The sequence below is a fragment of the Vulpes vulpes genome, chromosome 13 (assembly GCF_048418805.1).
Source record: "Vulpes vulpes isolate BD-2025 chromosome 13, VulVul3, whole genome shotgun sequence".
Taxonomy (NCBI): domain Eukaryota; kingdom Metazoa; phylum Chordata; class Mammalia; order Carnivora; family Canidae; genus Vulpes; species Vulpes vulpes.
This window is the reverse complement of record NC_132792.1, coordinates 154,627,494-154,654,445: the sequence shown is the minus strand read 5'-3', so window position 1 is coordinate 154,654,445 and position 26,952 is coordinate 154,627,494. Positions and strand designations below refer to the sequence as shown.

At 36.8% G+C, this 26,952-nt stretch overlaps 1 protein-coding gene across 2 annotated transcripts in view; it reads right to left on the bottom strand.

Moving 5' to 3' along the window:
* CFHR5 (complement factor H related 5) overlaps positions 1–26,306 on the bottom strand; it is a 30,961-nt gene extending 4,655 nt beyond the window's left edge. Inside the window, exons 1-9 of one of the 2 annotated variants that reach the window (XM_025987314.2) lie at positions 26,117–26,306; positions 25,332–25,510; positions 22,164–22,361; positions 20,875–21,051; positions 14,899–15,075; positions 13,457–13,639; positions 13,160–13,339; positions 8,948–9,124; positions 2,070–2,252 (exon numbers count right to left, since the gene is read on the bottom strand). In XM_025987314.2, the coding sequence (XP_025843099.2) occupies positions 2,070–2,252; positions 8,948–9,124; positions 13,160–13,339; positions 13,457–13,639; positions 14,899–15,075; positions 20,875–21,051; positions 22,164–22,361; positions 25,332–25,389 (1,333 nt within the window). In that variant the 5' untranslated portion in view covers positions 25,390–25,510; positions 26,117–26,306. Of the gene's footprint in view, positions 1–2,069; positions 2,253–8,947; positions 9,125–13,159; positions 13,340–13,456; positions 13,640–14,898; positions 15,076–20,874; positions 21,052–22,163; positions 22,362–25,331; positions 25,511–26,116 lie in introns of those variants that run through there. The other variant, XM_025987316.2, reaches the window with a different exon arrangement.
* Between the last annotated feature and the right edge of the window lie 646 nt (positions 26,307–26,952).

The following is a 26,952-nucleotide window of genomic DNA, read 5'->3' as shown; positions in this document are numbered from 1 at the left end:
AATGTTTCAACTTCATGTTAAGAATAGCCGGAATACAGGGGTGCCTGGGTGCCTCAGTTGGTTAAGCACCCAACTCTTGATTTCAGCTCAGGTCATGATCTCAGGGTCATGAGGCTGCTGAAGATTCTCTCTCCCTCTGCCCCTTCCTCTGCTCGCTGTCTCTCTAAAATAAATAAATCTTAAAAAAAAAAAAAAAAGAATGGCTGGGATACATCCCATGGCACTGATTTATCTTTCCATATACCACCAAAGATACAGATATGAAATGGCCAAATAAATAATCTTATCCCAAATAACTTCTTCTACCTCTTGTTTCATTGAGTTACTGTCCCTGCATTTTTCTCAGACTCTTTCATGAGGGCATTAGATTTTATCCCCTTTAAATTCAGCAAAGACCCTACTCCATGAATTGTCCCCTTTGTATTGTCAATTTCTCCTTCCCTGCCAAATCATTCATCATCATACATCCTGAAAATGTCATAACTGAGTAGGTAAAATTTCCCTTAATCCATACCCCCTATCTAACTACCACTTTATTTCCCTATTCCCTTCAGAGCAAACCTACTTGTTTCCTATCCTCTATGATCTGACGTTATCACCACACATTTTCTCTTGAACACACTGGCATTAGGTATTGTCCCCTACTGAAATATCAAAGCAAAGTTACCAGTTACTCTAGGGAGCTAAATCCATTGTTCAACTATCAGCCTTCTTGTCTAGTTGTAGGCAGACTTTGACATGTTTGTTGTCCTGTTGAATAACATTTTGCAATATGTCCTTGGCTTCGGGGACACCAGCTCTGGTAATGTGATTTATGATAAATATTTGGTCTTTCTCCCCATTGCTGGCACAGAGGTCCTAAAACCCTTGGGCTTTCCTAAGTGACGACAGCAGTACATGAGATGTCAATGAGATGGATTTTGGAAAACCCATAGGTAACCTGAGGATAGGCTGGTTGCCAGGAGGACTAACCCTGTGATTAGAGGATTGGAACTTTTCAGTGCCATCCTGACCTATAGGGAAGGAAGAGGGGCTGGAGGTTTGAATCCATGACCAATACAAAAGTTTAATCAATCATGCCTATGTAATGAAGCTTCCATAAAACCCCAAAAGGACAAGGTTCTGAGAGTTTCAGGGTTAGTGAATTCATGGAGATATGGGAAAGTGTTGGCTGGAGAGGGCATGGATGCTCTGTGCCCTTTCCTATACATCTCTTCTATCTGGCTGTTCTTAAGTTAAGCCCTTTTATAATAAGTCCATAATCTAGTATGTAATATGCTTCTTTGAGTTATGTGAACTGCCTTAGTAAATTAATTAAACTCAAGGAGGGGGTTTCTGGGACCTCCAATCTATAGACAGTCAGAGGCACAGATGACAACCTAGATGTGTAACTGGCCTCTGAAGTAGGGGTGCAAGGAGTAATCTTCTAACACTGAGTTCTTAACCTATGAAGCCTGATGCTATCTCTGGGTAGATAGTGTCAGAATTTAGTTGAATTATAGGACTCCCAGCAGGTGTCTAAGACTTGCTTGTTGGGTGTGAAATAACCCCCCTAAACACACACACACACACACACACACACACAATGTAATTGTGTCCTAGAACCTAGAACCACTTCCCTAGTTTTTCTTCCACAACCCCACCTGGCTGCTCCTCATTTCCTAGATCTCTATTAATGGAGAGTCTCCAAGGCTGTCCCTTTGACTTTCTCTCTTATTTAGCCACTGTATGATCCCATCCAGTCCTATAACTTTAGGTATCATCTTTATCCTAGCAGTTACCAAATTTACATCCTAAATGACCATTATACTTCCAAATTGCCCATTATACATCTTAAGTTGCATATCAAGTAAATATACTTTATAGAAGTGGGCATCCAGTAGAGATCTCAAATATTTCTTCTATGGTCACTGTTGGAAGTAACTCATAGATAAACAGTTTTGAAAAGTGATGGAACTGGGTGCCAATTTAATGCTTCAGAATACAGTGCATAAAAAAGTCATAAGTTCTTTTTCCTGTTCTTTAGTATACACTTTTAAAATCATATTATTTAGAAATAAACTACTAACCAATACAGCGTGGTAATGACTGCCATTGTCCATTTTTACACACCATATCTCTTGGCCCGTGAAGTAGATAATTTTCTTTGCAGAGAATAGCTACTTTCTCTTTATCCTGATAATTCACTGTGGTTAGCATATTCTGAGCATTGGGTATCTGAGGTGGAGGTGGGCAGAGTTGTTCCATGTCTCCTGAAATATATTGGAATTAAATTATTTGATTAATAAAAGCTAGGGGGAGAAAAGCTCAAGAAGATAATATTTCAGTATAAAGGAACATCCAATAACTAGTAACTCTCTATACATGTGTGTGTTATATGTGTGTTTATACACATGATGCTGTAGGAACAAACATACTTTATCTTAACATAGTTTATGATTTGCAAAGCACGTTTGTGTTATAACCATTGGGTTAAAATTTCTCTGGTGTTCCCTTCTATTCCCTATTCATTATTCCATTGGTATTCTTGTATAATTTCCAAATTAACCCATTTGTTTTTTTTTCCAGCTGACCATATGATTCAAAAAAGTTATGTACATGTGATTCAAACAAGTTAAAACAACAACCAAAAATTAAAATGGCAATAGTAATCATAGAACCGACTAAGACTTCCCCTAATAACCTAACCTTGACCTCAGTGAAAGATTTTTATGATTTGCCTTTTCTTCTAAACATGACAATGACTGACAATCGATGTAATTAGAATGCCTCTGTTTGATTAGGAATTAACTTTTTGGTTGCATGGTTTGTTCGAAGGGATAAATTTTAAATGGTCAGTTTGGATGCTAAAATATCATTATCTGAGCCACAGTCACACTGCCTGGCCTGGGCTCATACTGTGTTCTTCTTTAGTTCATTTTTTTTCCAGGACAGATGCTGCTGTCTAATGGCACTTCCTTTCAAAGTTATTACAAATAAACTGATAGATATTATTTCCCGTTATACTGTTTTCTCTTAAAACTAAGAAGAATGAGCTAATGTCTCTTGGTTTAATTACACTTGAAATATAACAATAATTTATAGTAAATATTTCAAAAAATATTTTAAAATAGAACCTAAGATCACTATAAATTCAGCCAAAACACACATACTATCTGAAACCTGAATTTTATATTAGGTTGTTGTTTATTTTTTCAAGTGAAGGAAGACATACTAGAATTCTATACTGCAAGTCCTCTAAACAAAAGTTTTTTCTGAGAAAAACTAGAGGGGTATCTGGGAGGTAGGACAACTCATGCATATCCTATGTTCTATTACGATTTGCCCTATTTATTTATTGGTTTAAGAAATATATGTCATAATAGTCCTAGAGGCGTCATTATTCTAGTCAACCTTTAACAGCCTGGTCTTTTAAGATCTGTTTTGGCTCAGTAACTTACTGAGGTAAAGATTAGCCTGACATTGGGGCACCTGGGTGGTACAGTGGTTAAGTATCCACCTCAGTTTGGGCTAGGTCGTGATCTAAAGGTCATGAGATCAAGCTCCACGTCAGGCTCCCCTCTCCCTTTCCCTCTGTCCTTTCCACCTGTGCGCACCCTGTCTCTCAAATAAGTAAATCTTTTTAAAAAATGAGCCTGATATTACTGTTATTGTACATTTTCAGTTAATGAAGTCTGATTCACAGGCTAGAGGACAAGCTATGGAAAGCACATGAAAAGAAGGTTAGATACATTCGATAAATAGATGAGCAGTTTATTATGTAGAAAATGTCCTACTCCAGTGTCTCATTTCCTCTTTGCTGAGAAATTTTGTAGTGTCATTTATTAATTTCTGTTTAGATACTCAAATCTTTTTTTAAGGTTTTATTTATTTATTCATAAGAGACAGAGAGAGAAGCAGAGACTTAGGCAGAGGGAGAAGCAGGCTCCCCTCAGGGAGCCCAATGCTGGACCCGATCCCTGGGCCTGGGATCACTCCCTGAGCCGAAGGCAGACACTCAACCACTGAGCCACCCAGGCATCCCGATATTCAAATATTTTTATTTAAATACAAAATCACAAGGATGAATTCTTGTTGGATTTCATCAAGACTCTTAAAAGAGCATCAGGCTCTGTGATGCCAATCTTGGGAGTCAGAAACCACCTGCTGTCCATCTCCTAGAAATCTCAGTGCAGGGGAATAGGGAGGTTGACCTCTGTAATCTCAAACATCTGTAATTACATCTGTAATTTCAACCTAGTATAGAGAGTGTAGTTGAAACAACACTGACAGAAGAACCTAGAAAGAAGTTCCAGTCTTGATTTTGACCAAGGGATTTCTCAGGGCCTTGTATTCCTGAATTGTAAAACGAAGGACTTTATTGTCTTTCTTAAGAATAAGTCTGGCAACATGAAAGACTCCTAACTCTGGGAAATGAACTAGGGGTGGTGGAAGGGGGAGGTGGGCGGGGGGTGGGGCTGACTGGGTGACGGGCACCAAGGTGGGCACTTGACGGAATGAGCACTGGGTGTTATTCTGTATGTTGGCAAATTGAACACCAATAAAAAATACATTTATTAAAAAAAAGAATGGCAATTTGTGTGACAAATATTTGCCACTTGATATTCTCCTCACCTAATCTCTACCAGCTACCTACCATTTCTTCCCAAAATTGTTATTAAACTCTTCTCTCAATTTTCAGGAGGCCTCCTTCTCATTTTTCTAGCTCACTCCAGAAATATGATTTTATTTTTTACAAATACAACCTTTAAGAAAATCAAGTTAATGCAATAAATCAATTTTTTTTTATTTTTATCTAGCTCATATTGAGATTTAGGGTATCCTAAATACCACTGTTAATGTGTTCTAAATACTATAGCATTTTTAGTATTAAAAATTATCAGTAATCTGACAGCTAGCAACGGAGGAATGGAACATTATGTACTGCCTTATCTAATATGCAAACATATTTAGCTTCTAATGTTAAATCAATGATACAGAATATTTTTTAATGTACATGATATGAAGTACCACAGAGGTGTTTTTTTTTTTTTTAAAGCTGCTGCTTCTCCATATAGGTAGGTATGTCTTATTCCAGATTCACCTAAGTAGCTCTCTCAGACAAACATAAAGCATCATGGGGAGTGAGAGTGGGAGGATATATTGTTTTGGTCATTTTTTTCCCCAAATGGAGATAAGGGTATGAGTAGACTAGAAAGGAGAAGGGGCCTGTCAGGAACTGAAGAAATTTACACAAAAAATTCTGAGATTCTTAAGGCAGCAATAAAACAATAATTCCACTGCCTTTTTTCCAAGATTTTTTGTGTAAATTTCGTCATGAGGAAGAACCTGACCAAGAAATATATGGAAAGGGAACTCAGGACTCCAAAGAGAACTCAAGGGAAAGGGAAGTGAGCATTCTGAAGTCATCTCAAAGTGATGGTGAGGGGAGACAGACATCCTGGATGCCTTATTTCAATTTTAGATGTTAACAGGGCACTCAGAAAAGACTGACACATGTATTTTATTTCCTGGCTCTTGGAAATTTTAAGAGTCATGTCAGCCTTCATTCCACTTGTAAATATTCTTGTAAAACTCTGCTATTTTACTTATTTTATGTTTCTGATGGCTTTTTCATCCTCCCACTGTTCCAGGAGGGATGAAAGCAGCAACATGACTTTCTTTTTTCCTTGGAGAGAATATTATTGCCTGGAATTTCATTCATTCGTTTCTTAGCTCTCTGATGGACTGGTTTTAAAAAACTGTAATTTTATAGTTTATCTGGATTTTTCTTGTTTTCAGGGTATAAGTAACATTGTCTTCTCCTTTTTCTTAATAAAAGAAACTAAATTCTATAGTTATAATAGTTACTTTTGCTATTCTAGTTTCATCATTTTTTCTTCTACCTTACCAAATGTGGGTAATTTCCAATTTTTATTTTCTACTCTAAACACATACATGTGAATCTACATTTAATATATTATTAGTGTCTGTAAAATTATTTTTTAGCATTCATAAAGGCTATGCTATAGCATATCATAAGGCAACTTGCTTTTTTCAAGAACTATGATATTTAGAGATCCATATGTGTTTGTATATACAACAGAGGGTATTAAAAGAATATTCTTATTTCCTTTGCCTATTCTTCCAAATTCAATTATACCAAGATTTAAAGTGAGATGACAGGGGTGCCCGGGTGGTTCAGTCAGTCGGGTAGCCGATTCTTTATTTCAGCTCAGGTCATGATCTCAGGGTCCTGAAATGGAGCCCCATGTCAGGCTCTATGCTCAGCATGGAGTCTGCATGAGATTCTCTCTCTCTCCCTGTCCCTATTCCTCCACCCTTCATCCCCATCCCATTCCCACTTGTGCTGTCTCTCAAAAAATAAATTAAAAGGTAAAACGATAACTTTTATAGCACATGCCAAGAGATTATAAAATATACTCCGCTACCATTAAACATGAGGAGCTAAATAAATAAATTTTAAAGAGGCAATAGGGAAAGTTTCTTTAAAAAGTGCTCTCAATATGTTTTATCATGGGAGAGAAAAGGGGAAACTCCAACTTAAGCCAAGTGAAAGTAGGCAGCTTCTAAACAACTGCTTTTCCCATGGATATAATGGTACAGGGAATAGTCTCTGACTCACACTTAAAATTTAAGATTAACTGACGTGGTCTGTCTGGTAAAACTCTTAAAGACATGGCTGCCCTGGTGATACCCTCTGTTTCCAAATTTCAGGGGATAGAATTGAACCCATGGGAAAGGCTAAATATGGGTTTTCTTAAAAGGGCTCACCCTGAAAAGTCAACTGTGGGGAGTGAAATAACTCCAGTGGGGAAATGGACTCAAAATCCAGGGCTGGTAGAGCTTTGTCAAGGCAACTACCCCAGGATAAGGGAAATCTCCAGAAAGAGGGTTCCCCCAAGATCTATAAATGCCCTTTTCATGGTATTTTCCTTCTCAGTTATGTTTAAATTTCCTTATTTTCAAAATTGTATTCTTATATTATTTTTCCTATATTTGTGTTTTTGTCTGCTTTTTGTTATAGAAATGCCTATTTGGACCTGCCCACTATTCTTCTTGACTAGAGTAGAATTGATTAGACAGGTCTGCTTATTAATCTTGTCCAAAATTAGTATTATTTCATGGATCAGCTGTAAAGTAAAATATTTTATTGCATTCACATCTGCTTTTGCTTTTATTATTTTGCCTCATAATATTTGGAAATTACTTTTCCTAACTTTTGGGGAGATAGATAGATAGATAGATAGATAGATAGATATCTCCAAACTTATTTTTTTAAGGCTATGAATGTCACTCCAGATTTTGGTTAGGTTGCATCTCATAGGTTTTACTATATATTCTTACAATTATCATATTGTTCTTAGTATTGTAAATACTATAATATAAAATCATTTGGAAGTATTCCACAAAATGAAGGGTAGAGAGGTAAATAAATATTATTACTTTGAAATATTATTTCTTTGTGGTTATAGAAAGTGATCTATAGGTATTAATATTTGAAACTTGTGAGAATTACTAAATGCACAGTAAGTAAAATTTAAGTACACATTCCAAGGGCACAGAAAAAGCTTTAAAATTCTTGAAATTCTCAGTACAATATTTCTTCTTTATATGAAAATAAACATATATTGAATAAAGAGGCTTAATAAAAATAACATTTTAGTTGTTTTAAATAGTCACCTCACCTTCTTGAAATTATTGCTTATTTAAATTTAATATATTCTACTTTTTACCCACAATTTCTAATGATATAACACTCTTTTGTTAAGAATTAATACTTCATCTTGCTGATACATATTTTATGTGATTTCTTTCAAAGCATGTTTTTAAGTGATAAAGTCTCTTCCAACTTTCCTATGTTTAAAAATGTCTTTATTGGAACACCTGGGTGGCTCAGCGGTTGAGTGTCTGCCTTTGGCTCAGGCTTGATCCTGGGTCTGGGGATCTAGTCCCACATCCGGCTCCCTGCAGGGAGCCTGCTTCTCTCTCTACCTGTGTCTCTGCCTCTCTCTCTCACTCATGAATAAATAAATAAATCTTTTTTAAAAAGTCTTTATTTTGTAATCAATGAAAAATTTTGTTCTAGAAAACAATTGATTTCCAATTACTTTCTCTAAGCATTTTGGGGATATTAGGTGGTTTATTCTGGCTTCTTATATTGTTGGTGAGAAGTCTAAAGTCTACTCTATTTTCTCTATTGTCATTTCTCTGTAAGTACTCTATCTTCTCTATATCTGGTTTAATTTAACATGGTGCCCACTTTATAATTGTAATTTACAATTCTATTGCTCAAATTATTTGAAAATAAGCCTTTGAGGAATATGAGACTTAATCTTAGGAAAATAATTTCTTAATCAGATCATTTTTCTTCCCAGCCTACTTTCTATTTTTGATCCAGAATTTATAATATCTGTTAGTTATCCTTCACAAGGTCATTTGGGTTTTAGTTATTTCCTAATGTCATTGAAGATTCAGTTTTTGTTCTATTTTTTACAGTTTTTGTCTTTTATGATTTCAAGAGATTGTAATAAAGATGGATTTACTCCATCAGCCTTACCAGAAGGCAAGTGTTTTTAAATGGTAATATTTGTCTGAAAATAGTGTTATTAGTAGTTTCTAACTTCACCATCAACTTAAAAATTACATATTGGAGCACCTGGGTGGCTCAATTGGTTGAGTGTCTGCCTTGAGCTCAGGTCATGATCTTGGGGTAATGGGATGGAGCCCCACATCAGGCTCCCTGCTCAGCAGGCAGTCTGCTTCTCTTTTATCTCTCACCCTTCCCCATCCCCCCCTCATATTCTCTCTTTTTCTCTCAAATAAAGAAAATATTTTAAAAAATTACATATTACAATAATTTAATTTAAAAACACATACTAATTACAAGAGAAATTTTCTGATAAAGATGTAACAAGGTCTACAGAATCTTTAAAACAAAACTTACTTTTGCAGTGTAGTTTAGGATGCCATTGGCCATTTATGCAGACTGCTTGCTTGTATCCAGGATTCCTCAAACATCTGAAAATTACTCCGGTACTGTGATTGAATTTATTCCTATGTGGATACATCAGTATTCCTGCAGAAAACACTGGCCTTCTGCAACTCTTAAGTTTGTCAGTTGCTATAAAAAAGGAAGATATTTTAAAAAAAGGAAGATATTCATACATGATAAGAATATTGAGCAGAAACTAGCAATTATTTCAAATAAAATATCTGAAATATTAATGGTACAATTAAATTACGTTTGATGCCTTCAAGCAATATCACAAAAAGCTATTCTTAATTTCACTGCACAGACTATGCTATTGAAAATTGAAAAATGAAATAAAAATCTGTGTTCCATCTTTGAGTGACAGAAAAATATGTCTAAGTCTTTTGGGAAATAGGAGTGCAAGATGGATTGGTCTGATCAAGGGTTTTGACTGGAGGACAGTCCTTATGAAACTTCATTCAGCTTAATTTTTAAAGGCCATGAAAGGACATTCTTACGTGATTGTTTTCTACTAAATTATGTGAAATGTTTTCAAAACATTTCAATAATAAAGAGGTGATGCAGTGGGAAGTATAGTATTAGGAGAGATAAATCTGGATGTCCCTTTAGGCTCAATTACTCCCACATTTCAGAAGCTTAGTAAAGACCCTGACTCAATAAGTCAAAGTAAGCTCAAAGAAAGAATCCCCTGATGACAACACTAAGAACATGCATTTATAATAAGCCACTTGCTTGTCTAGGTGGTTTTTATTGTCATAATTCTTCCCTTTTGTCCATAAATATATAGATCATTGTGGAACTTTTCCTGAGGATGTCAAAGGATGGGATAATGAGACAAAGATTGCTCTGCTACTTCTCTCCTTTTATGTGTTTTTCCCCCAATAATTCCAATTTTTAAATTTACCCTCCCTATGTGATGCTAGTGATTGGATGCCTGTATTCCCCTTATATAAAAATTGTTGACCATGAACATTTATAATTTACACCTTTTTATAACAGAGTCTAGGTTCTTAAGGCTGGAACACTGGAACACTTTCCCTCCTTGCAGGTCATCATGAGTGGGCAGTGACCGGGTATCTGCAATAGCTACAGTTTTCATCCCCAGAAGTGGGTAGGCCAGTTGATAATCCAAAAGTCTAGGAGATGAGGGAAGAGAGTGGTTCTGGGTTTTCTACTTTAGAGTCTTGAAGAATAGCAGCAGAAAGTTTGCTAGTCTTTAAAGCTCAAAACTAAAGGCTTTAATATATTGGAATTGCTGGAGATAGGACACAGGAGAATGGTATCTGAGGACATGGTGGGGGGTCATGCAAATACTTATGCATTATGGCTGAAAGCCCAAGGACTGCTAGAATGCAGGGTCAAAGAGCAGAGCACACAGGCTGGTGGGCTGATAGAAAAATCTGAAATGGATTTCACTCCTTTTGTGGAAGAATCATATAGACAAGCCAATCAGAAAATCTAGAATCAAGTTAAAAGAATTAGAGGCACAAGAAGAGCAGGGACCAGGCCTAGTTCCTAGGTTCTATATCCAACTCTTTCTCTAAGAGGTGACTCCAAACACCCCAGAACTTAATGGAACTCAGGTTACATGACTATTATTTTGGTTGTTGTTTCTGGAGCATGCAGAGGTATTTTTATGAGCTAAAGCAATAAAATAAAAGAGATTAAACTGTAATTATTTATAAAAATAAAATGTCCAAATTCATCATTAGAACTAATATGGGAACTTAGCAAGATTGCTGGAAACAAAACCAATATTCAAAATTAAATTATAACCTTGCATATAGAAAACATAACACTTTGGGGCACCTGGGCGGCTCAGTCAGTTAAGCATCTGCCTTTGGCTCAGGTCATGATCTCAGGTCCTGGGACCTAGCCCCACATCAGGCTCCCTGCCCAGCGGGGAGTCTGCTTCTCTCTGTCCCTCTGCCCACTCATGTTCTCTCTCTCTTTCAAATAAATAAAATCTTTTAAAAATTTTTAAAAAGAAAGTATAACTCTTCAAATATATAAATTAATAGATCTCATTTGTTTTATCAGTAGAATCCCAAAGGACTTAATGCTTTAAAAAAGGGAATATCTTTATTCACCTAAAAAAGTAAGGGATTCCTCAATAAGGTATGCACAAACACATATAATTGAAGAAAGGAAAATTGGTAAGAGTTTAAACACAAGCTTCCAATGAGAAGGACATCATAGAAATATTACAATAAAGCAAAAATACTTTAAAACCTTTACAATAGGAGAAGATTCAATTCAGAACTCAGATAAATCTTAAAATCAGTAAGAAAATACAAAATAAAAGAAAAATGCTCATTGCATAAAAGAGAAAATCCTAGCCGCCAACAAATACTTGTACTGATGCTCAATATTACTATTATTCAGAAAAGCAAAATTAAATATGAGATAATGATTTTGACCCATTGACCTGGCAACAATTCAAAAATATTAAAATATCAAGCGGTGACAAAGAGGAGTAAGACCTCTGTACATATTTGGCAGTACCTTGTAAAGTCAAAAAGTGTCCACAACCTGAGTCCATTAACTCCACTTGTAGATGTATACTTAAGGAAACACTGAAGTATGTCTTTTATATCAGGACAAAAATAAATAATTTCCATTTCCAATAAGGTAACAAAGTGATAAAACAAGGTACAATCTTAAGGTAGATTATAACACAGTAAAATTACAATGTTGAAGGAAAAACATTTTGCAAGTAGACAATAATTTTGTTTAAGTTTAGGAAAAGATGCAAAAATATCATCTTACATTTTAAAAAATATATATCTAATTTAGAATATATATACATATATATGTATACACACTTTACATATATATACATATTTATATATGTACATATGTATATTTATATACATATACCTACATATACATATTTATATGTATATATATATACATACATACGCATACTAAAAAGTAGAATAGAAAATACAAATTCTACTCAATTGGAATTTCCCTTGGAAGGTTGATAGGATAATGGATAGTTCCCTTTTTCTTCAATGCTTTTATTTAAATGATTTGTTCTATTACAAAGCATTTGAAACAAATAATATCAAAAATGAAAATTCTGAATACTGGAACATGGATGTTTTACAACATTTTCTTTGTTTTTTCCCCATTTTTTCAGCTTTAAGCAAAACTTGAATCAAAGCACCTCAATGTCTTCTCATCTAGAACCTCTCTGGGCCTACTACTGGGTTAGGCTGAGGAAAAAAGATATGAGAAAGGGTTTGAGACATTAAAAATGTCAACTAAAGCCTATACAGACTTCCTTTGTGTATGACAAAGTCTAGACCAACAGAAGGTAAAGTGCAGGTATGTGAGACAGGAAAAGAAAGCTGATACCAAGTGGACCATGCACCGGAAGAGGAACCTATAAAATAACAACCAAAAATAATTATGAAATGAGTTACTGACACAGAATCTTAATACTTTATGTAAACCTAAGTGAACGATTATTTAGGCAGTGAATTCGAGATCGGGTCAATACAGATGGACCCTGCTGGCCTGGCACGTTACAACCTAAATGGGAAGACAAGTATCCATTAGGTACAAGACAATATGATAAATATACAGACAGCACAGTGGAGAGACTATATGGTTCTCCTAGAGTACTGAGGTCAGAGTGTGAGTAGTGTAAAATGAACCCACAGAGTGAATTTTTTTTTCCACAGAGTGAATTTTGAGTTGAATCATGAAGGTGAATAGTTTTACCTGTGATTAAAATGGAGAAAGACATTCAGGAAGAGAGCAAAGACACAAATGAGGAAAGGCACAGAGATTTAAAAGAACGTGGCTTATCCAAAAGCCAAGGAAAATCAGTTTGGCATAGTCTACTACATGGTGAAGATGGGATACAGCAGTAGCTACCCAGAAAAAAAGCGATCTGATATTATTCTGAAGCAGAAGTCCCAAACTCTCTTGGTTCACAGAGCCCTTAGTATCTCAGTAATTTTGCATGGTGTTCATAGGTCAATGAAAATCTTTAACAATTCATTTTCTTAAGTAATTAGGAGCAAACAATTCAGTGTCTTACATCCCAACTATTTAATACCTGATGGGCACCAGCATGTGCTGGTGTAAATATACCTATTGATTTAAAGAATTATAAACAATCAAATACAAAAGTAAGAAATATATTCTTACCAACACACTTAGGAAGTTCAGTCCACATTCCATCAATACAGGTAATTACATTATTCCCAATCATTGTATATGTTTTTTTGCAATTCAGCTTCATGGAAACACCATGTCGAAAGGGAGGGATAGAGAACTGGGCATAGCCATTCTCAAGGTGAGGTATGTAGTCACATGTTTTAACTTGTCCTAAGAAAATGTAATAAAGATCTGGTTACGTTTTAAATATTTTAAATCTTTTATATACATATTTATATATAAGTACAAAGTTTAAACTGTTCTGTTTAAACATTAACATCTATTTACCAGTGCAAGTGGGCAAATCTGTCCATTGTCCATCCATGCACTGTATTGTCTTAGGCCCCGTCATTAGGAAATAGGGATCGCAATCATATTCCACCATTTCACGGTGTCTGTATTCTTCTTTCCTTGCCTCCTTTATTTTGCCATTGAGGAGTTCAGGAGGTGGACCACATGACTGTACTTGCCCTGTCATAAAGAAACTGTTAAATAATGCTTAAAGAGTCTTATAAATCTGGCAAAATGTGGAGTTACTCTTTTGGTTGGCCAAGAACTAAATTACTCTTATGTTACTATTCCTATTTTTTTTCAGGTTTGTTTTTTTACAGCACACATAGTGTATTGGCTATTCTTTTTCTCAAATGTTAACTTTTTATTATAAACAATTCTGAACTAATTAAAGAAAAATGAATATGTATTTTGATCACCTGGATATATATGAATACATTTTGCCCAATTTACTTAATTTTTTTGCAAAGTAATTTATTTAAGATTTGATTTATTTATTTATTTAACGGAGAACATGTAGAGTGAGAGAGGAAGAGCATAGCAGGGGGAGGGGCAGAGGGAGAAGCAGACTCCTCATTGAGCTGGGAGCCTACATGAGGCTCTATCCCAGGACACTGGGATGGATCATGACCTGAGCAGAAGGCAGACGCTTAACTGACTGAGCCACGTAGGCGCCCCCTAAGTAATTTAAAGTAATTGATAGATATAGTGAGATTTGACTTCTAAATTCTTCAGAATGCCTATCTAAGAAATAAGGACATTGACTTGCATCTACAAAACATCTTACTGCATTTCTTTAAATTAACAATAATTTTTAGTGCCATCTTACATTCTTTCCTTATGTAAGCATTCTGATTGCCCCAACCCCCAATATTTTGCAGGTTATTATAACCAGAATATTCTTCCCCTGAAGATTTTATAGTTCAATAATCTGGATATCATATAAAAGTAAATAGCTATCAAATATGTGGTATGATACCATGGTATAAGTTAATATTTATAAATATATAAAATAATTTTATCTAATATTTTTAAAAAGTAATGTCATCTGAAGCAAGTAATAAATCATTGTTTTATATTGAAAAATTCATATATTTATTTGATTACTTCTTGATTACTTAATAAAATATATACAATATTTTTAAAGCATAATTTTTTATTGAGTTTGGGTGAAAATCCCTAACATTTTCTCATCCCAGCTACTATAATTTGCTCTATAAAACTCAATTACCTATTTCAAAACAGAGGTAGAATCAACCCCTTGATAAAGGAAACATAACTGATCTATGGAGCAGCATCTCTTCTCCTCCTCAGTTAAAATACTACTATCACCATTTTTTTGCAGTTTGTCAGATTATATATATATAAGACCAATAGAATATATAGACACATATTAAATTGATATAAGTTGTTTCATCAGTTCTGAAATAAATATTGACCTTTGCATGTTGGAAAACTAGGTGACCATCCAAAGTAATAGCATTGAACTGAGGCTGGCCCAACTCCTGTAAGTCCTTGTTCACAGGAAAATTCCAATACTTCTCCAGTTTTGTATCTTACTCTTCTTGGATAAACACCTACATTTGCTTCTAAAACTGGAAGAAGACATTCTACATCTAAAATAGAAGTAAAGTAGATAAATATGTATGAAATAATCATTGCGAAAGTAAATTTAACATATGCTATTAAATAACAGAGGACTTCATACACAGAGACACTTATATTCTTACTTTCAAAAAACCTCAAATTATTTATGCCCAACAAATATGTATAAGCCCCTTTAGAGGAATTAGAGTGTTGAATAGCAAGTTGAAATTTTGTATGACAATATCCTCAGGACTGTAATAAATAAGTCCTGAGCAATCACTTATGAAGTAAATTGTTTCATTTATTTAATTAATAAATTTTAATAACTTATCTAGCACATGAATAGTTTTCATACTCAAATCAAAAGAAAATTATTCTTCCAAGTAATAAAAATTAAAATGCAACATATTTTTTTTTTAAAGATTTTATTTATTCATGAGAGACACAGAGAGAGAGAGAGAGGCAGAGACACAGGCAGAGGGAGGGAGAAGGAGGATCCCTGTGAGGAGCCTGATGCGGAACTCAACCTGAGGGCCCTGGGATCACGACCTGAACCATAGGCAGCCACACTTAACCACTGAGCCACCCAGATGCCCCCTAAAATGCAACATATTTAATTAAATGATAGGCATGTTTAAAAAGTTAATAACTAGAATGGCCCAAACAAGATATGTCTAGTACATTTTAAGTAGGAGGGAACATTAAAAAGCAAATAATTCCTAACTTTACAAATGGGGAACTGTATTTAGTATACAGACTTTTTAAAAAACACATGGCCAAGTTGCTTCTAGGTGTTCTGAATCTTCCCATTATACCCAACCACATCTCTAATATCTTTCTAAAAAAACAATGCATTATGAATACCTTCTGATTCAGGTTAAAATGAATATATGTGTGTATTTTCTCATTTAATCTGTTATTTGTGGTTCATTTATAAAATTAGATATGGAAATTCACATGTGAAAATATAGATGACAAGGGTGCCTTGTCAGTGGCTCAGTCAGTGAAGTGGCTGCCTTTGGCTCAGGTCATGATCTTGGGGTCCAGGATTGAGCCCCACCTCAGGCTCCCACTTAGCAGGAAGCCTGCTTCTCTCCCTTTCTCTGCTGTTCCCCCTTATTCATGCACATGGGCTCTCTCTTTCTCTCTCTCTCTCAAATAACTAAAATCTTAAAAAAAAAAAACAACCAAATAATAAATCAAGCATATATCACAAAAATCTGATGAAATGTTTTCTAATTAAATCTCAGAAATATTACTTTTTTAAAGATTTTATTTATTCATTCATGAGATGCACAGAGAGAGAGAGAGAGAGAGAGAGAAACGCAGAGGAGAAGCAGGCTCCACGCAGGGAGCCCCCATCCCCAGACTCCAGGATCACGCTCTGGGCGGAGGGCAGACGCTAAACTGCTGAACCACCCATGGGTCCCCAGAAGTATTATTTGGACTAGCCAGTTTTATGCATCGTTATTAGCAATTTAATAGTTTAAAAACAGCTTGTGCATATTCCCCTGCAGTGCGACTCACTCAGCTTTAGGAAAAGTTGAACTTCTGTATCTCTGTATTTTATTGCTGTAAGTTTGTGTGACGATTCTTTATTGGTTGTTTATATTCCCTTTCTAATCCAATTACAAAGACTAAAAGCTATTGAAAATAATTGATCTTGACTGATGTAGGATTTTTCAGTTGATTTATTCAAGAACGGTTATTATGTGGTAGTGTAGACAAAACAATGGCCTCCCCAAAAGGTCCATGTCCTAATCCCCGAAGCCTGCAATTATGCTACCTTCCTTGGAAAAACAGACTTTTTAGATACAATTAAGTTAAAAACCTTGAGGTGGAGAGATTATTTTGAATTACTTGTATAGCAGTCGACCCAGTGTAATCACAACGTTTCTCACAGAAGGGAGCAGGGTGTCAGAAGCAAAGCAGGAATGGTGACAACAGAAGCAGAGGTTGAAGTGATATGAGGAAGAGCTGTGAGCCAAGAAATGCAAAGGCCTTCGAGAAGCTATAAAAGGCAGAAACAGATTCTTTCCTAGGGGCTCCAGAAGGAACCGTGGTTCAACATCTTGATTTCAGGGCTTCTGACCTCCAGAACTATAAGATAATAATTTTGTATTGTTTTAAGTAATTAGGTTTGTGCTAATTTGTGACAGCAGCAGTAGAAAACTAATATATATGGGGGGAAATGTACAGCCGTATTTAAGGAAAGGTATGATTTGGCATGACCTGAAGGCACTCTGTGCTGCATTTAAATCAAAGACTCCATGCAACCCCAAGGATGAACTCTGTAATATAAACTACAGACTTCAGGTGATTGTGATGTGTCAAATTGTTCATCAATTGTACAAAAGTCAAGTTGATAATGGGACAGACTGTATTGCATGTATGGGGCAAGGGCTCTATCTCTATACCCCCTCCTCAATTTTGCCATGAAACTCAAAATTCAATTTTGCTTATTTGCTCTCAAACAGACAAAAAAACAAGGCTCTGATTATAAATTATAAGTTAATAATCAAATGATAAGGAAAAGAATGAAAGTCAAAGGATTAAAATATCTAGAGTTGCTGTAGCATGCATAGCAATCTATAACTTTGGTAATGTTTGCCCATTTTGAATTATTTGGCAGTTTGCATTCATGGTATTCTGAAAACAGCTTTCATTTTTTCATAAATATTATAATGTATGTGGCATATAAACAGCCTTATTTGGGTGGGTTAAGTGCTTTTCAAAGATCTGTTATTATATCGATATTTAACTTTGGTCTCTCAAAGCTATGTGAAGACACGTTAAATTTTGATTACTGTTCATTAGGAAACATCTTTCAATAGAGTCTACTAAAAAGAAATACATTCAGAATTGCTTTTATTTCCTAGAACAAAAAGTATTTACCATAGCATGTGGACAAAATGGGATGAGCCATCCTTTCCACATACCATGGAGCCTGTGGTGCTTCCATTTCTGCTCTTATATCCATCATGGCCTTCATAGTCCAACTCGTCAGAGATTAAACCATATGCTCTTACTTTTGTTTCTGGCATTCACTAAGACTGGCATGTCCCAAGATTGTAAGGCATATTAAGAATCAGGATCTTTTTTTTTTTAAAGATTTTGTTTATTCATGAGAGACACAGAGAGAAAGGCAGAGACATGGGCAGAGGAAGAGCAGGATCCCTGCAGAAAGCCACATGCAGAACCTCGATTCCAGGACCCTGGGATCATGACCTGAGCTAGTCAGATGCTTAACCACTGAGCCACCCAGGCAACCCCAGAATCAAGGTCTTATTTCTAACGTTATCCCAAGCATACAACAAATGGACAAAAGCCTTTATCGTTATGTACTAATGGATAAATTATCTTTTAGGAAATGTCATTGTGAATTATTTAGTATTTATTTTATGTACTTTCTCCTTATGTAAGAACTCCTAAATGAACTGCAATATTTAAAAATATATATAAGTATTCCACTATATAAATTTGTCTATTTATATATCTACCACCTATAGCATACTATATATTCTCTTGGTAGTATGTTAAGTACCTAATGTGTGTGTGTATATGTACATGTATATGGAAATACATCCTCCTTACAGGAAACATTAGTTCTCTAGACAAGAAGCTAAATAGGTTATTATTCACAAACATCCATATTGCCAGTTCTCTGAGTTCTAATCTATAATCTATCTGACTCCATTAATCAGATGTAGGGACAGCCCAATGTGATTGTGCTCAAGCAGTAGCTTTGCGCCATAGGAAAGGAACCTCTGAAGTAAGAGACGTGGAGCTTTTACAGGGCAGCTGGCACATTGACCCATCCTCCTGGCAAGAGAGAAAAGGAAAGAGATCTTTTCTCTGGATCAGAGACAAATTTGTGGGGAGAGAGAGGAAGGTTTTAACTACTCTGAAGTGTAAGCAGATGGCTCCAGAAAGGTGTCTCTCAGTCACCCTGGAGGGGTACACCATCTCTAACGTCAAGGCATGTTTGCTGTTTAATCATTTTTTAGCAAAGTTTGCTAGCACTCTTTGTTCAGAAAGCCTGGGCCATGCAGAAATGTGAAAATAAGAGCTTCCACCACAGATGGAAACAGTTTAGGGATTTAAGGAAAAAGCATGAAGTTTGAATCATTGTTAGCTAGACAGTTTAAAATACTTATCCTATAGATCAGTAACCTTAGCTCAAATAGGTGATCCTCTACTCGTGGATACAGAGGTAATTTTTCTCAGAATGCATGGAGTCCAGTTGCCCTGAAATGTCGTTGACTCTCCATGGTGTTTGTGATCCAAAACTCAACCTAGATACACAGAATTTTTCAAAGGCTAATGATGGAATCTCACAAAATGTACACAGGAGCCAGCTTGTGTGGGTTAGTACTGGTCCAACTGAGTTGTCAGGCCTCTAAAATACAATTGTTGCACTGACAATTGCCATCATCCCACAAAATGAAGAGAGATGGTGCTTGAGGTGGAGATGACAATGAAATCTTGATACCATAAGTGAAGCCTTGTAAACTATGAGCCCTGTTCCACCACTGGACATTTCAGGTAGGAAATCAATAAGCGTGTTTTTAAAATTTTTTTTGCAAAGACTAATCATGTTTAAGCCCCTTGTAATTAAAAGAAATTGTGGCCTAACTGGTAACTGAGTAAGTATTGTCATTCAAGCTGCTTTAAAAAAAAAAACTCTCTTTTCTAGAAGTTTAAATTTAAATATTAGTTGTGAATAACCTTTTTTTTTTTTTTAAAAAAAAAAAAGGGCATATCAGAAGACTTCATTTCCTGAGAGGATAGATTAGCTGGCATCAGCGTAACTTCCTAACAGAAAAACGTTAGAAAACTGTACAAAACATATCTCTAAAAAACTACTCAGTGAAGTCTGTAATGACCAAGAAAAGGGGAAAAATCATTCAAACTCCAAAGCACAGTCTACGACTGTTTCAGCTTTGGAGAGCACTTTCCAGACTCTGTGGCAGGGAGGGAGAAGCCATGGTCTTCCTGAATTGAGAAGACAGATCACAGTATTGGAGACCATGGTGGGTGGAATTTACAGGGCAGAGTAACAGAGAGAGGGTATTATGATGAGAAAGAGCTAGAGAAGTCTTCTTAAGAGTGTTCTTGAGTCTTTGGTTGAGTACTAAGCTGTGCAAGCGTGGGCTGGAATTCCACGAACTGGCTTAAGAATGATTGCTAGGGATTTGTAAACATGAAGAATTCCAAGTGTTCACACAGGTCTCGGAGATGCCATCATCAACTCAAAGGAGGTGTTTTCCAAATTCTAAGCCACTGGCAAATAACGTTCATAGGTACAAAATATTTTAAACATAGAAACTGATTGTTTATCAAATTAAGCCTAAGAATTTAAACTGATTGTTCAAACTGAATTTAAACTGTTTATCAAATTAAGCCTAAGAATTTAATATACACACATAAAAAAAACCATAAAAAACTATCTTAGTCATAAGACATTTTAACTAGGATTGGACTAATGTTCACTTAAATACTCTATTTTCAGTTTAATACTCATTTTAAATAAAGTTTATTTCCAGCTAACATAATTTTCATGTACACGATAAGTAGATGTTACTTTAACATAGAGGGACCGCCTTCAAAATGTTTGTGTTGTCTAATATTTCTCTTGCACACATTGGATTTGTGTAGGCAGGTAAACTATGTTATTTTTATATCTATCAGACTCAGTTGGAACTGAAAAACAAATGCATAAACATAAAAGCAAGTAGTGAAATCTACATTTAACCCCTGACAATAGATATATTTTTTTAAAAAATCACATCCCATGTCAGGATGTGACAGGACAGCATTTTACTTACTGGTGGAGTTGCATTTGGGAGGAGAAGACCAACCATTCTCCAAACATGTAATGGTATCATCATTATAAGGAAGGCTGTAGCCAACATCACAGACAATTTGTACAATGTCACCTTCCAAGTGTGTTTGTCCTGAAGATGCAGAATAACCATTTTCCACAGAAGGAAAGAAACACAGTCCTAAGAACCAAAAATTGTTTAATGTACAAGATGGAAGTGGTAAAAAGAGAAAAAAATTAAATTTGCTTTTTATAATATTTTTAAAAGAATGGCAAACTTACAAAACTGAAATCAGGTATAAAACAAAATTTCTAAAGAATTTTGATCATGCTATGACATATATGATGACATTTACTATATGAAATATATTCACATATTTCAGAGTTGGAAGTAAATTAACATTTCATTCTGTTCTATGGTTTTTATAGAAATTATTTTATTTTTATGAACTTTTCTAGGCACAAGATTAGATTTTAGTATCTCCATTTCTCTCTTAATTCTCATAAATGTTTCCAAAACAGAAGGAGAAAGACCACTACTGTCTCCTTTGTTGGCTCATATTTTCTGCCTCTCATTGTCTTTTTCTTTCCCTTTTTTAAGATTTTATTTATTTATTTGAGAGCAAGAGAGAGGGGAGTGGAGTAGAGGTCTCGAGAGAGAATCTCCAGCAGACTCCCCACTGAGCGCAGAGCCAGACTCAGGGCTGGATCGCAGGACCCTAAGGTCATGACCTGAGCCGAAATCAAGAGTCACATGCTTAACCGGCCGAGCCACCCAGGTGCCCCTCCATTGCTTTTTTTCTTAATATATCTGTTCTCTCCTGAGTCTACTTTTCACATTCATTGAGAATCAATACAGACATCATCGTAAGAATGATTTTTTTGTCGTATTTTTTGGAAAATACGACAGCGAAAATGTTTACACTCACACCATCTTCACAATATTCAAGAGAATGGTAAGTTTCAAAACAGGATGTGCATGTAAAGAGACTTGTTTTAAAGGAAAAATATGACTAGGCCGATCCTAAGCAAATATTAGGCGTTACACATGAATAGTCAAGTATATAGATCATCAGTTTTTAAAATTAAAATGTTTAAAGCACTTCTAGGTAACACAAGAAAGGTCACATGTTCTTCAATTAGTTTTCAGAAAAGGCTCCTCAAGAAAGGACACTCTCTTCACTGGCTAGTCCTGATCCCCTGTGCTGGTGGGCCAAGAGCCGGATGTCCCATCTGGCACATGTCTAGCTGCTCAATGACACAGTCACATCTACTGATAGGCCATTTACTCACTAAGACACTTGGGTGTCGGTGACCATCCTTCCTCCGTGCAAATTATGCGAGTCCAAAAGGATCGAGAAGGAGATGCAAAATTATATTCACAAGAATAGTAAAAAATTGTCCCAACAGGAACTGGGGAAAACGCCTCAGAGTCCTCTCTCCCATATATAATTCCGTGGTTTATTTTTGGAAAATCGCAATGGAAAGGCCCTGCAAAAAATAAAACGGTAGAATTAACCTACATCAGTGAATCATTAAGTCCTATTTTAATCATCTCATTGATTTTTTTTTTTTCCTTTCATCTAGCTCAAATTCCTTTACCTTATGTGCTTTCTGGTGTACTAATCAGGAGAAAACAAAAAATGATCTCTGATTAAGAGGACATGGGATCCCTGGGTGGCGCAGCAGTTTGGCGCCTGCCTTTGGCCCAGGGCGCGATCCTGGAGACCCGGGATCGAATCCCACGTCGGGCTCCCGGTGCATGGAGCCTGCTTCTCCCTCTGCCTGTGTCTCTGCCTCTCTCTCTCTCTCTGTGACTATCATAAATAAATAAAAATTTAAAAAAAAAAAATTTTTTTAAGAGGACAAGCGTATTTGAAAAGCCTAGTGTCTACATGAAATGTAGGGTTTGGAGTCACGTGGAGTCAAATCTCTTCTGCAGTATCTTCGAGAAGGAAAATGCCACACAGCGATCCATGACCGGTGGCCAAGGGGAGCAGCAACCCTCACTGGTCCACACCGCGCGCCGGGCAGGCAGGGACGGAATCGTGCGGGGCCTCCAAGGCCTTTCCTTTCTCTATTCTGATTCAGCCTCTGTGTTGTCAGGTTCCTCCTGGTGCCATGAGGATGAAGCGATTTTGGTTTTGCCTTAGGTAAATAAAGAAAACCACTTCCAGAAATTCAGCTCACAGACCAGTTAACTGGGAAAATTCCCTTTTGCATCTGTCTAGAGGTGACTTTCCAGCAGGTGGCACAGAATGTCACACCAGTGACTCCTGTGGTGTTTAACCTGTGAAACCTGAAGTCCCCCGCCCCGTAACAACTTGACACGTGGTAGTTCTGGAGAAGATTCAGAGGAAAAGCCCCTCACCTACAACGTTGATAGTCATACCACTCCTCATTCTTTTTCCAGGTATGCTTTGGCCTCGCCCAAATGATAGCATTTCTACCCACATACACTTTGCTGCCCAGAATAACCACCTCCATTCTCTGCCCTTCTCCTACCAACCCTTGAAAGCTCATTCTGCAACAACATTTAGCAATATTTATTGTGCACACGGAGGCCCGCGAGCTCCAAAAGTTGACTTCTCTTGGCAGGCCTCCCTTAGCCGGTCAGCCCCTCCAAACTCCAGTAGGAGATGATGTCTGCTGTCTCCACATCCTGATAAAAGCTTAGGACCACATTCCCTGTGAAATAAATCCACGCCCTTATATGCACACACGTATATCACATGTGTGTACATATATACGTGCACACATTGCATCTATATACACAAATGCACACACATAGCCTTGCCATCTATTGACATGTTTTGGTTTCCTCCAAGGACACTCGAAGCAGTAGTGAGGGACGGAGTTCTCATTTACTTTTGAGCTTCTTTGCTGCAGCGTGCAGCGTAATACGTTGCTCAACGGGTATTCACTATGGAAATCATGAGGAATTTTTATATGAGGTTGACTTTAATAAGCTTCTTTTGCTTTGGGGCCGGTTTCTCAACTGGCATCTAAGAGCAACACAGACTTACAGGTCATTTAGCATCTATACAACTTTTGCACAGAGCTCCACCGAAGGTTCTCCAGAAGACTAGTTGGAAATTCGAATATCTTTTTCTGGGCTATGAGTCGTTAAAAATTCTACATATTATTCTCACATTTTACACTTATTTTCCTCTGCTCTTCCCCATTTAGAAATCCTCTCTTAATGCCATCTCTAACAGGTGTTTAAAACAATGTATACCAGACACACAGGTTAAAAGAAATATATCAAATACACCCATCTATATAGTTCTTCAGTGAGGCTGTTGTGTAACCAGAGAATTTGGCATTTTTAATTGAGACTAAGCAATGCCTGTTGTTGTACTTTTAACCCCATTAGCTAACTGCTCTCCTGTGATTGTCTCTCAATGCTAAAAGTAGTAACAAACAAAAGGAGTTTCAAGTCCATAGAAATAAGGCTTTGGAACTCTTATGAGGGTGGCTCTTAAAAGTAAAGCATTTTTATTGCTTCTATTTTTTCTCTTATGTTAGGGCTAAAGAGAAAGTTCCCCCAAAGAATGTTCATTACAGGCAAAAATTAGCAAGCAATAAAATAGCAAAATAAATTCCTGGAAATCAAACAATAAAACACAGGACTGAAACTCTACTTCCACACGTGGTCTAATCAGCTGTCCTGCATCTTGTTAGAGGCTTGCTTACTTATTTGGATATGATGATTTTTTAATTTTAACATGAAATAAGATGAGACCATTTTTAAAATATTGTAAGACATGGCTTATAGTTTTATTTTTTTTATTTTTATTTTTTTATAGTTTTAAAAAAGAAATGATGTGCAATTCTCTTCCACTTCCAACATTTGCTGAAGAGCTCAGAAAAAGCGAGTAGCAACAACAGCAGAAAGAAAATAACTCATTGACATTTCACTGGCACATCATACACAAAAATTAGGATATGCAGTACTGTTTTACTAATAGAGATTTCCCTTTGTTGAATGACAATTAGATTGAAAAAGGAAGTTCCTGGTTCAGTGATATTTAAATCTTCAGTTAACAAACCTATGAAAATGCAGACATTTTGAAGGGGTCCGGATTTTCTTGGGATGGTTTTTCTGGTCAGTGGCATTGTAGAGTTTATGGAGAATTACAACTGGTACTTGGTGCTTTCGATTTCATTATATGCAGCTTTTTCATCCTGTTATTCCCCTCCAAATGTTGTAGTTGGTGGCTATTTGTATGTGGGAACTTAGAGAACAGAGAAGACTTGTTTCATCCTATTTTCTCTTAATTTCATGTATGAAAACATTTTGATAAAATAGATTAAATTACAAGCCTTTATCCAAAATGTTCTTACCTATTTATTCATTTTAAAACATACACACACACACACACACACACACACACCCAACACACACATATATGAGAGAGGAACTAAATATTCACATCTGTTCTTATGTTTTCAACTTACCTTGCCCCCCAACAGTGGAAATCCATAAGATCAGAATGGCATTAATTAAAAGCATCATGCTGGATTATCCCGAACACATATACTTAGAAATGGTCCAACAACAGTGGTGTTGCTCCAAATCCTGCTTTCCTGTGGGGTTACATGCACGAGTTTTGAAAGTACAGTGCACTGCTGGGAAGCTGTGTAGTGAAATACTTTCAGGTAAATATCAAAGTTCACAGAGGGTGGTGTGAAAACAACTAAATAATGTCTTATTAGTGTTTTCACATCAAGACTCTAAATTCAACACTCGATGTTTCACTTGAGCGGAATATTAGCCATGCAACCTCCTTGCTGCAGTTGCAACGTTCCTGAGTTGGAAGCATTCAGAAATGGAGCCCTCGCCTCTCCTTGCCAGCCAGGAGGTCAGCTGTTTCAGAAGGGCCTCAGGCCTCATTTTACTACCATATCCATCTTTAGTTATTATAAATTCTTCTTCCAACTGGCACCAAGAATTAGCTTCCCTCTTCCCTAGTTGTTATATGTTTGTAGATATGTTTAAAATGTAGTCAAGGACAATTTTGCCCAGTAATGCTTCCAGAAATTTTTTTGAACAAAGTATATTTCAAACCCCTTTAGGTGGGACCGCAAGAATGGCAAGCACAGGAGTCTGATAGATTCCCTCTCCAAAAGGCAGAAATAAAACTGGACAAAATTATTTTTAAAGAAAATGACCATGTATAGTTCCTGTGAATTGGCCAAAGAGCGTACTGTTGAGAAATGTTTGTTAAAGGAAAGTGGATTACCAAGCAGTTACTCTGCATGCAGACGGCTGCCGTTTGTAGCTGTCCTGCTTGAAGCAACTTTCCGAGGAAAGGTTTCTCCACACCAGAGGCAAACCAGATGGTTGGGGCCTTGGTGAAGCAGCAAAAGCCAGGGACCCCATCCAGCAGCCAGTCCACATGGGGCCTGTCACCCACACGAGCGGCTGCCTCTGAGCAAACGTCATGGGGTTAGAAACTTCCTCCTGTGAAGCTGCTGGGGATCAACCCCAGCTCCACAGGCCTGGAAAGCCTCAGCTGCCCAGGGACAGAAATCAGAGTGTGTACTGCATGTGCTGAGATGGGGAATGACAGCAAGGGCCAGGTTGCTGGGGGCGGGGGGCTGTTGGGGGCATGAAGCCTCCGTCTAATTCCAAGCTTAATCCATGCAAAGATACACTTTCCCATTAGGGGCAGAGTGGGACCAGAAGTGCTGACCAGGGTGCTCTCAAGTCACAGATACCTGGGGGCCCCCTGGTTGCTAATGAACATCAGGATCCCAGCAGACAGCCAGGCCAAAAGGGGACACTGTGGCCGGATTAAAGCTCTTGCCTCAGCACGACTTCCTAGGGGTGGGCTCCTTCTACTCAGAGGACATCCAGGTAATCGGGGTTGGCCAGAGCTCCCCAGGCCTGGAGCGCCCTTGCAGCCCAGGGCCGGGGGACAGGACACAGAGTACAATGAGCAGGCCTGGCAGGTGTTGAGGCTAGAAGGAGACCTGCAATGGGGCAATGGTGGGTGAGGCGCATCACAGGAGAGAGCTGAACAGTGTACAGGGTATCAGCCTAATGATCAATTATGGAATATTCCCCCCAAAAGCA